The 12221-nt window shown below is 43.5% G+C and overlaps 1 protein-coding gene across 2 annotated transcripts in view; it reads left to right on the top strand.

The window, feature by feature from the left end:
• Positions 1-1926: 1926 nt before the first annotated feature.
• The window catches only part of LOC124545440 (protein takeout-like), a 102967-nt gene continuing 92672 nt past the window's right edge, over positions 1927-12221 (top strand). For both annotated transcript variants that reach the window (XR_006967630.1, XM_047124363.1), the window contains exon 1: positions 1927-2083. Coding sequence is in view for 1 of the 2 variants with exons in the window: in XM_047124363.1 (XP_046980319.1) it covers positions 2020-2083 (64 nt within the window). In the remaining variant the exon portion in view is untranslated. The remainder of the gene's footprint in view (positions 2084-12221) is intronic.

Raw genomic sequence — 12221 nt, forward strand, 5'->3', positions numbered from 1 at the left:
TGCCGGGTTTCTTGATTTCCGTAAGGCGTTTGATACAGTTCACCACAGCCATTTAATGAACAAAGTAAGAGCATATGGACTATCAGACCAATTGTATGGTTGGATTAAAGAGTTCCTAGATAACAGAACGCAGTATGTCATTCTCAGTGGAGAGATGTCTTCCGAAGTAAGAGTGATTTCAGGTGTGTGGCAGGTGAGTGCCGCAGGACCGCTGCCATTCACAATATATATAAATGATAACATCGGAAGTTACTGAGGCTTTTTGCGGATCATGCTGTAGTATATCGAGAGGTTGTAACAATGGAAAATTATACTGAAATGCAGGAGGATCTGCAACGAATTGACGCAAAGTGCAGGGATTGACAATTGAGTCTCAATGAAGACAAGTGTAACGTGCTGCGAATACATAGAAAGAAAGATCCTTTATCATTTAGCTGCGTTATAGCAGGTCAGCAGCTGGAAGCAGTTAATTCCATAAATTACGTGGGAGTAGGCATTAGGAGTGATTTAAAATGGAATGACCATATAAAATTAATCGTCAGTAAAGCAAATGCCAGACTGAGATTCTTTGGAAGAATCCTAAGGAAATGAAGTCCGAAGACAAAGGACGTTGGTTACAGTAAACATGTTCGCCCACTGCTTGAATACTGCTCAGCGGTGTGGGATCCGTACCAGATAGAGTTGATAGAGGAGATAGAGAAGACCCTATGAGAGCAGCGCGCTTAGTTACAGGATCATTTAGTAATCGCGAAAGCGTTACGGAGATGATAGGTAGACTCCAGTGGAAGACTCTGCAAGTGAGACGCTCAGTAGCTCGGTACGGGCTTTTGTTGAAGTTTCGAGAACATACCTTCACCGAGGAGTCAAGCAGTATATTGCTCCTTCCTACGTATATCTCGCGAAGAGACCATGACGATAAAATCAGAGAGATTAGAGCGCACACAGAGGCATACCGACAATATTTCTTTCCACTAACAATACGAGACTGCAATGGAAGGGAGAACCGATAGAGGTACTCAGGGTACCCTCCATCACACGCTGTCACGTGGCTTGCGGAGTATCGAAAAATCTAACAATATGAGATTTTTTTGTATTCCTGTCCACTTTTTTAGGTGGAAAATGAGATACTTTTAAAATTATAGTGTTAAAAAGGTCTATTACCAAAATGAAAAAGTAATAGACGCTGTATTTTAATCCTTTAGACGTAGTTTGATACATAACATATTTTTATTTATGCTAAAACAATACAACAATACAAAAACTCTAGCTGTTTCTGCTTTCACTGGAGACCTTTAAAAAATCAGGATTATCTTAAAAGCAACTTAACTTTCTTTTAAATTTTTTAATGCTGTAGAGAAAAATCTAGGAAGCTATTTTATTTTAAAAATCTACCCCTCCAAGAATACTAGATTTATTTTTAAATATCTTACTAAGCGTCCAACTGAAGGAAACTATTGACTGAAGGAACGGGAGATTGGCGGTATGTGTGTGTGTGTGTGTGTGTGTGTGTGTGTGTGTGTTGGGGGGGGGGGGGGGAGTGGTCCAGCAAAAGACTTGTCGCTTGTTTGGAATAACTTTAATAGTACCTCTTACTGTGTGTTCAGTGATTGCAAGCAGTTGTTCGGCGTACGTCTTCGCGTGAATGGCAAACATGTCGGGCCTCAATATTTGGTGCAACGTTGTACTTGAGCTCGGTGTACTTCGCGTGTGCTAGCGTGCACAGTGGAATCTCCATCTACGGGAAATAAAACATGGTTTTATTTCACGCTTCAAGGGGCATGCACGTGGACTCGACCGCGTCGGGGATCGTCGCTCACCTTGAGCTTTTCTTTTTCGTGAACAACCTACTTGTTCCTGCGAAACCGTGCCCTTGATACTTGACGGCGGCTGGCAACGCTAGGCGCGGGCAGGTGCTGCGAATCGCCCTTGAGATCACGCACTTAAAACTTGGAACAAGCGAACCGGCGACGCCACACACCAGTCTCCACCTCTTGACGTCACATCCCAACTGCGGCCGCCATGGGGTCCTCATTGCCGTCGCTTGTGCTGCTGCTCGTCGCTTACGCCGCCGCTGCTCAGCTCCGTAAGTGCCTACCGTGCGTGACCGAGGTAGTCACGGACGTGCTTCAGGCGTCTGTATGTATGTTCTGGTGCCGTGGGCACTTGTGCTAGTCCGCACTGCTATTGCCGTGACCACGTGTTAAACATGTCTCCAGCATCGTCATTTCAAACTATCGTATAATCTTAGCATGCCTGGGCGGATAACTATGTAAGATTTTAGTGCCCATCTAAACAGGATGCATTTTTATTGTTCCATATCTCAACCGGTATAAACGGAACCCTTACAGAATCACTTTACTGTCCGTCCGTCCATCCGTCTGTCTGTCTTTCTATCAGATTGTTCAAAACCGTTTTTCTAAGGAACGAGTATACTTATCAAACTCAAATTTACGTAACACATTAAGGTCTACAGCCTCTTGGTCATGTAACAGTCAATTCACTCAAAAGAGACTGTCATTTATACCTCAGTTTTTAGTTCACAATATGTTCAAATGTGTGTGAAATCTTATGGGACTTAACTGCTAAGGTCATCAGTCCCTAAGCATACACACTACTTAACCTAAATCATCCTAAGGACAAACACACACACCCATGCCCGAGGGAGGACTCGAACCTCCGCCGGGACCAGCCGCATAGTCCATGACTGTTGCGCCTCGGCTAATCCCGCGTGGCACAGTTTTTACAAGTAGCGCTCTTGAACACCTAGAGGATACTTCCCGTTGAACTAAAATCATGAAATTCGCCAAGATGCAAGGTTTCACGCTACAACAAAAGTAAAGAATCTGACAATTGCTAGTTTGTGATTATTTTATCATTCGCTATCAGATTGTCTGTCTGTCCGCTCGGCTGTTTTGACCTGTTTTTTCACAGATAATGGTAGACGTATGAAGATAAAATTTACGTCACATACTAAGGTCTATGGTCTCTTGGCGATAAAATAAACATTAGCTTCTAGGTCAACGCACTCAAAAGTTACGGCCATTTATGTCATATATTTTGACACTCGAAAATTCAGTCATCAAAACCTAAAGGGTGCTTCCCGTTGACCAAAAATCGTTATATCTGGCAAGAAGCAAGTTTTCACACTGGAACCAAAGTGACATATCCGAAAATTATTAATTTGGATTTACATGCTATGAATTTTTTTTAGTTTTTATCGGACTGTCTGTCTGTCCGTCCGTCCGTCTGTTAAACCCTTTTTCATAGGAGCGGACAGAACTATCAAGTTGAAATTTCTGTTACATGCTAATGTCTATTGTCCCTTGTTGGTATAGAAAACGTTTGCATCTAAGTGGATCCGCTCAAAAGATACGGCCATTTACGTCACATACTTTTATATTTGTAAACACACTCATCAAAACCTACAAGGTATTTCCCACTGACCTAGAAATATGAAATATGCCAAAAAGCAGAGTTTCTCACTAGAACCAAAGAAAATAAGCGAAATTGTTCATTTATAATTACATTACTAACTTTTTTTATCAGATTGTCTGTATGTTCGTCCGTCTGCTAAGACCCCTGTTTCTGTTTGAGGTACCAAGTTGAAATTTATGTCACATACTGAGGTTTATAGTTCTTTCCTGGTGTAAAAATATTACGCCGACTCAATCAAAAGATACTGCCAGTTAGTCATACATTGTAATACTCGCAAACTCATTCATGAAAACCTATAAAGTACTTCCTCTTGATGTATAATCATGAAATTCGGCAAGAAGAAAGGTTTCGGGTTATAAGTAAAAAAAAACAAAAAAAAAATTGTTCGTTTATAAGTATATCACACAAAAATATATTTATTTTGTCATTCTTGATTCCACTTTAAACTTGAAATTATATCGTTCTATTAAGTCGTGCAACTTGTGGAACCTATATCTTGCCAGTACCAGTGTCGATACAGGCAAAAATTGTCGATCCTCCATTCCCTGAACGGCTGAGCTGCTAATACACATAATTAACTTTATACGGAATCTTCAACACGGGTGTCTTTCTCACACCCGGCCATCGTTGAATTAATTTCGGTATCAGTTCTACACGTACCACCTTTACGTCGGAATATGTCAACTACAAGAGCAATCCAACCAGTTTATCAGCAAATGTGCATCCTATTTTATGGAATAATATTCCACAGATACTTCTATACTCTGCAAACGAATGTGAAGCTCATGGCAGAGGATTTCTCCATTCTATCAGTTATTATGGCTTCTTCCAGTTGCACCTGCATATGGGGTGCAGGAATAATGGTTATTTCACGTCCTTTGAGCATTCTGCAGTTAATCTTAATTTGTCTTTGTGATACATTCAGGAACGCTATGTAAGGAATTGTTGCGTATTCCTAGTTTTATCACTTATAGTTAATTCTTGAAATTAACGAGTAGGCTTACACGGAATGGTTCATGTTCACTTTCAAGCGTCCGCCACTTTTCTGACTCTCCCCCACTCATAAAAATGTTTTTTGTACGTGTTCAGTTCCTCCTGGTAGTCATAATTTGAGCAATATTCTAGAATGTGTCCCACGAATGTTTCGTAAGCAACCTCTTTTGCAGGCTAAACCGATCTCTCTACCCGCCGGTGAGCCTATGAGATTGATTGATTTCATATCGCTACAAAATGTTACACCCAGGTATGGCATGCTACTTTGTTTCCCTTTTGAGAAGTACAAAATTCTGCATTTCTCCTCTCTCATTTTTATTGCCAAGCCCATATTCTCCCGTAACCCTGTCTACTGACCTTTCTCCTTGAACTTTTCTCCTATCCGCCACGACTATTAGATTTTCGTCTCCTGCTACATCCTAAATTGCGTGTTCGATAGCCTCATATACATTCCCTACCTATTCGTCCGCTGCTAGTGAAGTTGTCATGTATACCTGTATCGTCGTTGTCGGCTTTGGTTTGCTGACGAGTCTGATGAGAATCACGCTATCACAGAACTGTTCACAGTAGCTCACTCCCTGTTCTACCTTCCTATTCATATCGTATCCTACAAGTACCACGTCATAATATTTGCTGCTGATGTTTAATTTACTCAATATTCGCCTGACCTGAAGTCCTTGGTTTCTTTTCATTTCACGGAGCTTTTGCAATACACTTTTCAGATTTCCCAGCTTTCCCACTACCTTCAAAGATCTGGCATTGTATTCTCCGCTTCTTAGAACGTTATCCCGTCGTTGGTCATTCCACCACTTACTCATGGTAACCTCCCCTTCGCAGTCCCGTCCCGGATGGGGAACTAATCCGGAATCTTTTGCCAATGGAGATATCATAACAGCACTTCTTCAGCTACAGGCCACATGTTCTGTTGATACACGTTACCGTGTCTTGAATGCAATAGTTTTCATTGCGTTCTGTTATCTCATGCCGTTGATCATCGCTGATTCTTCCGCCTTTTGAGGGTAGACATTAATATACGACTTCAGAAGGTAGGATCCCAATACAGTCATCCTCTCTAACAACCTATAATTAAGATCTTAAGATGGTAACTGTTGTGACTTGGCAAGACAGCCAAGCCACTATGAGATAGCCGAAAGGCACGCGTTTAATCTCACGCAGGCTGGCGTGAGGTCTGGAACAGTTAAAGGAGTTGAGACTAGTAAAAAAGGTACGTAGCTTCTGTAATACTTAACTTTAATCCATAATTGGTGAACATCGGTCTGATGCATCACAAGATAAATAGCAAATGATAATGGCGCCTTGCTAGGTCGTAGCAAATGACGTAGCTGAAGGCTATGCTAACTAGCGTCTCGGCAAATGAGAGCGTAATTTGTCAGTGAACCATCGCTAGCAAAGTCGGCTGTACAACTGGGGCGAGTACTAGGAAGTCTCTCTAGACCTGCCGTGTGGCGGCGCTCGGTCTGCAATCACTGACAGTGGCGACACGCGGGTCCGACGTATACTACCGGACCGCGGCCGATTTAAAGGCTACCACCTAGCAAGTGTGGTGTCTGGCGGTGACACCACAGTAACTGTGGAACCGAAATAGATCATAAATTCAGAAATACTTGCAATCTAGACGGACAGTAAAATCGGCTGTACAGCTGTAGATTGAGGATATTCTTTGAAAGAGACGCTTGTTTGAGCGTCGATTGATAATTTCCAGACTGTGAATTCAAATGTTCGGTGATGACAATCCTGTTGCTTATCGCTTCTTTAACCTGTGACAATGACATGCTAATGAGAAAAATGGCAAATGGCACTTTTATGTAGAGCCCATACTAAAACTGTAGCCCCACACGCAGCTGCCTGTGTAATGGCACTTCCAACACGACCATACCCAGTAAAGCAATGAGCTTTTTTAAATAAAGTTGAGGATACTTTTACCTTCATTGAGCGTCACCGAAATGGTGGACTCAGTGACAGTACGGAGTAAACCGTTATTGTACAGATTCCTAACGCCCACAATACGTAATAATTTTATCTTTTCAGTTTTAAAGTCAGCAGTATGTCTAGTTGCTGTTCTCCGCCGCGAGGGATTAGCCGAGCGGTCTTAGGCGCTGCAGTCCTGGACTGTGCGGCTGATCCCGGCGGAGGTTCGAGTCCTCCCTCAGGCATGGCTGTGTTTGTTCGTCCTTAGGATAATTTAGTTTAAGTAGTGTGCAAGCTTAGAGACTGATGACCTTAGCAGTTAAGTCCCATAAGATTTCACACTCATTTGAACATTTTTTGAGCTGTTCTCCATCTCATTATGTGCAGCGTCTAATCCTTCCGCCGATGTACTCAACTATACCCAAAGAATTCACAAAAACACCGTCCGTGTGAAACGGAGCTGTTTCATTATTCACACGACGTATGAGAGGTGTCTACAGAGGATCTAAAATTGATTCCATATTTGTAGGTGTCCAGTAAGCTTTCTACACCGCTCCTAACAAGCGACTTGTAATTAAATTGCGTGTTTTCAGAGTATCATCGGAGTTGTGCCACTGGATTTGCGATTTCCTGTCATATAGGTCACATTTCGTAGTCGGCCTATTGATTAAAGACGCTAAGGCCACATAACATGTACCGGGCTTCAGTAATGTCATAGGGAAACCGTGTGCTTTTGTGCAGTGCACGTTGATGGTATTTTAACATCATCATATTTTGATGTAATTTATTAAAGACGCTTAGTAATTCACCGTGAACCTTTTCCAGCGTTGTGAGAGGTTACTTGAGAGCATTATGTCGCAACCTCACCTACTGCATTGCAAGAGTGTGGTCTGCAGTTGTCCTGCCATCATAAAGAGTGTGCGCACCTACTATGAAACTTTTACAAGAGTTTTCTTTCCATGAGCCAATTAGCAGTTTTCGCTTACAACACGTACGTGCAGTTCACAGCATGGGAGACTGGAGTACGTTTATGCAGAGCAGTTTTCTCGGAGACCATTCTTGTTAGAGCACGACCGACAATCGAAGAATATTACTGCTATCTACTGAGGCCCTCACCGGCTTTACAGCACCAGTTGAATGAACGTCTTATCGCACCACTTAATCAATGACGCGAATTGCAAACTTGTGCCTGACCGGGACTCGAATCCGGATTCTACTCTTATCTAGAATGATCGCCTTAACCGTCTCGCCCATATGACGCGCCTCCCGACCGAACTAAATTCCCAAATCGTCATACGCCAATGCAGCGTCCCTTTCCATGTAACATTTAAGTTTTTGTGCAAGATGACTAAACGTTTTTCATTCAAATAGTGAAGCTCCTAGGGAGCGTACAGTTTAGAACGGAGAATAAATAAATGTATGTTCGTTTACAGGAGATTATTCTACTTTCCAAGGAACATTTGTATAATATAAAAGCCTCAAAGTTACTACTGTAGGTCGAAACTAATTCTAATGTGGCGTTGGGGCACGTTCACGGGCCATTTTGCAGTGCCTTCCTAACTGTTACCCCAGTCAAGGAAACTTCAAGACAACAGCAGCTGGAAATGGAAACTAAAAAAAATGAAGGCACGGGATAATGAAAGGTAAAAATTTCTTAAGTATGCAGTTTGAACGTTATGAATCTCAAGCAGAAGAATTCAATTCTATGAGAGCAGGGACTGATAAGGGCAGAACAAAGAAAATTGGGGACAGGCCTACCTCTGATGTTGTCTTACTGTTCTGCCCATAGGCACGTTTTCACATACTAACTCTCCAGGATGTTTTGCCTTTTGCCGTCATCTTCAGGTCCGCGTGATTTTTGCCTTGTTTATAACGTCTGTCATCTTGAATCTGCACCTTTCTCTCAATCTCCTCCCACAAACCAGCCCTTCCAAACCGTCTGTTAGCAAGCACTCTCGTCTCACCGAATGTCCCATCCAGGATCTTAACCCTTTCCCGTACAAGCTGCAGCAGTCTGATGAAGAGGGTGAAAATTGTCTTTATAGACTAACGGAAAAAGATCGCTACGTCAAAAAATAGTTAATGTAGAGTACTGAATTTTTGGGAATACATTTGTTTATGTAATACATATAAGCGGTTAACATTGCTGGTTAACGTAAGCGCGAGATAATCCATTGCAAATGAGATATGCTGATACATCAATAACTAGTGTGACTCCCAGAACGTTGAATAAAAGTATTCAAACGTGCATGAATTGTGTTTGAACCGCGTTCTTGCCGTTCGTAACTTGGCGTCTTGTAATAGCGGTAGTGGCGTCTTGTTTCCTTCTTGTGTTAATGGCACCACTGAGTTTGCTAGTATTGTTTGTCCGCGAGTGGCAGCAGCAGCGGTTATCGATAGCCAGAACTGTGAAATTATCGTTGGTGCCACGGCTAGTATTTCCGGGTCGTCGTGTGTGTCAGTCAGTTCGGCTTCGGACGGAGCAGCGAGGAGGTCCGCAGCGTGAGGGCAGGCACTGTCGGATCGAACCCAGGACGTTTGAAGTTGAGTGAACCATATCCAGTACTGAAAACTCCACTGTTTCAGATCTTGCTGTTGTTTTCGTGTTGCTGCTCACATGGTCGGTGAGACCAGCCGCAACAGTGGTCTGTCAGGTTGGTGGAAGCTGTCAGCCACCTTCTACTCCCTGATGTTAGTTTGGATTTAGCACTCTTCTTATTAGTAAAGTGCAGCCAGCGGTATTTCCTGCTTTGTGGCCGTTAACGCCCCAGTTGCCTGCCCTGGAGGTTAGCGTACTTTTCCGGCAGTGTACATTTCCTCGTCGTGTTCATGCTGTCCAATACGGCGTGTAGTTCGACAGCCTCTTGAATTGTACTGTGCATATGTTTTTGGGAGGTCTACCTTGGTTCTAGTGTTTCCGTCGGCCTTGCGAATGTTTTCCTGAAGACGTAGTGCTGTCCGCCTCTTCGACCATGCCTAAAAATATTCCATCGCTGTACCGGTGATCGGACGTTAGACGGATTGGTTAGTCGCTCGGTCGGCGCTTAAGCTACCCCTAGTGCGAGTTGCCATCCTGTTACGTGAGTACAACTCTTGGCTGCCTGTCTCACCGCTTACCCAGCTGTAGTCACCTTCCTCAGGTCGATCCAGGGAACACTGTCTGTGGATCACTCCATCTTATTTGGACAAGTTGTCATATTTGTTTAAAATTTAACCTAATGTTTTAACATGTTATTGCCTTCCCCACTTGTAATTCCGACCTTCAGACGTTAGTTGTTTGTAACTGTCCACCTTATGCTAATTCAGGCCTTCAGCCCTTGTATATTCTGAAGTTGCTTGTGGCCTTCAGCCCACGAATAATTTTCAACCTTCTTAATCAGGCCTTCAGCGGTTGATTATGTGTAACATTGTTTGTGGCCTTCAGCCGACCAATAATTTGCAGTGTTTCTTAATAAGGCCTTCAGTGGTTACTATAGCTTGTTACCGTTTTGATTGTTAAGAAGAAAATATCTTACTATTTGTTAATGTGTACTGCCTTCCTCACCTGTAATTCAGGCCTTCAGCCGTTGTGTATTCTGAAATTGCTGCTGGCCATCAGCCGTTAATTGTTTGTAACATTGCTTGTGGCTTTCAGCCGACAAATAGTTTCACTTCTCTCTTGATAAGGCCTTCAGCCGTCACTGTAACTTGTTACAGTTATTAAGATTGTTAAAAGGGTTTTTGGTATTTTTTTCCACCTTATTGGTAATTCAGGGCTTCAGCCGTTGTGTATTTTTGAAATTGCTTCTGGCCTTCAGCCGACGAATAATTTTTGAACCTTCTTAACCAGGCCTTCAGCCGTTGATTGTGTGTAACATTGCTTGTGGCCTTAAGCCGACAACTTGCAATTCTTCTAATAAAGCCTTCAGCTGCCAGTGTAGTAAAATACTTAAAAAATGATTGTTGTGAGCTTTAAAAAAAAAAAAATTGTATTTGTTTTCTGTGCAACCAACGGTAACAGATTAGGCCCCTTCCACACCTTTCCTGCTTTCCCTAAGAACCAAGTCTCAGTGTTGTATAAGTGTCGGATGTCAGTTTGTGGGGTGGAGGTTCATTCGTGTTGTTCTTGTCAGTCAATATGGCTGGCTCTGAGCACTATGGGACCCAACTACTGAGGTCATTAGTCCCCTAGAACTTAGAACAAATTAAACCTAACTAACCTAAGGACATCGCAAACATCCATGCCCGAGGCAGGATTCGAACCTGCGACCGTAGCGGTCTTGCGGTTCCAGACTGCAGCGCCTTTAACCGCACGGCCGCTTCGGCCGGCGGTCAGTCAATACAGCAACGGTTAATGCCGGTGTGGATAACGCTATAACAGTCTTCTGAGACAATTATGGTGATCTAGCAGGCCAAGGCAACATGTAGACAATCTGTAGAGCGTGTTGGGTGGCAGCAGCGATATGTGGGTGAGCGTTATACTGCTGGGAAACACCCCCTGGATAGCTGTTTATGAATGGCAGCACAACAAGTGGAATGACCATACTGACGTACAAATTTGCAGTTAGGGTTCGAGGAACAACCACGGGAGTGCTTCTGCTGCATGCAAAATTGCACGCTAGACGGTAACTCCAGGCGTAGCTCCAGTGCGTCCAGCAAGCAGACGTGTTGGATGCAGGCCCTCAAGTGACTACTTCTTACCAACACAGGGCCATCACTGGCACCGGGACAGAACCGGCTGTGATCAGACAACACGACAGACCTCCACTCTGCTCTCTAATGAACTCTCGCTTGACACCACTGAAGTTGCAAATGTCCGTAGTTTGGGGTCAGTGAAATGCACGCTACCGGGCGTCTGGCTCGGAGCTCTCATTGAAGGAACCGTTTGCGTTAGTTGATTGTGTCACTGTGGTGCCAGCTGCTGCTCGTACTACTGCTGCATATGCAGTCCGATGAGCTAGAGTAATACGCCGAACACGATGGTCTTCTCTGTCGTTAGTGGCACGTGGCCGTCCAAAGCCTGGTCTTCTTGCGACCGTGCATTCTCGTCACCACCGCTGCCAGCAATGATGTACAGTGGCTACATTCATGCCATGTCTTCCTACAATACAGCAGAAGGCTTCACGCAGCTTCTAGCAGCCTTATAACACGACCTCAAAAGAATGGTTAAAATGGCTCTGAGCACTATGAGACTTTACATCTGAGATCGTCAGTCCCCTAGAACTTAGAACTACTTAAACCTAACTAACCTAAGGACATCACACACAACCATGCCCGAGGCAGGATTCGAACCTGCGACCATAGCAGTAGCACCGTTCCGGACTTATGCTCGTACAACCGCTCGACCACAGCGGCCGGCTAACACGACCTCATTAAAACATAGTAAAATGTTGATAATTACGTCTTTATCCAATCTCATGATAGTAACGCTCACGACCTTTAAAACGTGTATTTAAAGTAAATCTAATTTGTATCCTCACAGTGGCACTACTGGCGCCGCTGATATGTGGCTGGCGAAAGAATTCGTAGACATCATTTTCAGATTTAGAAACATGCCTCCCAAATTTCGTTTGTGATGCGTAACTCTTTCTTGGTGTTGCGATTATTATTTTATTGTTATTATTATTATTATTTTGCCGTCAGTGTTTTTATTCCTTGACGAGATACAACCATTGAAAAAGAAATCAAGAATGGATCCATCACCTTAGGAGTAAAATATGCCACCGCTTCCTGGGGCGTGTATGGAAACATTTCGAAGCAAGACTCATCACTGACAACAATTCTACTCCAGGGAATGAGATTATAGGCCGAAGGTGTGTCTGGAAACGCTCTGGACAGCCGTGGCTACCAACATGATTGTCGCCCACCACACGGCGGACACCGAG

This window comes from Schistocerca americana, chromosome 8, assembly GCF_021461395.2.
Source record: "Schistocerca americana isolate TAMUIC-IGC-003095 chromosome 8, iqSchAmer2.1, whole genome shotgun sequence".
NCBI lineage: Eukaryota > Metazoa > Arthropoda > Insecta > Orthoptera > Acrididae > Schistocerca > Schistocerca americana.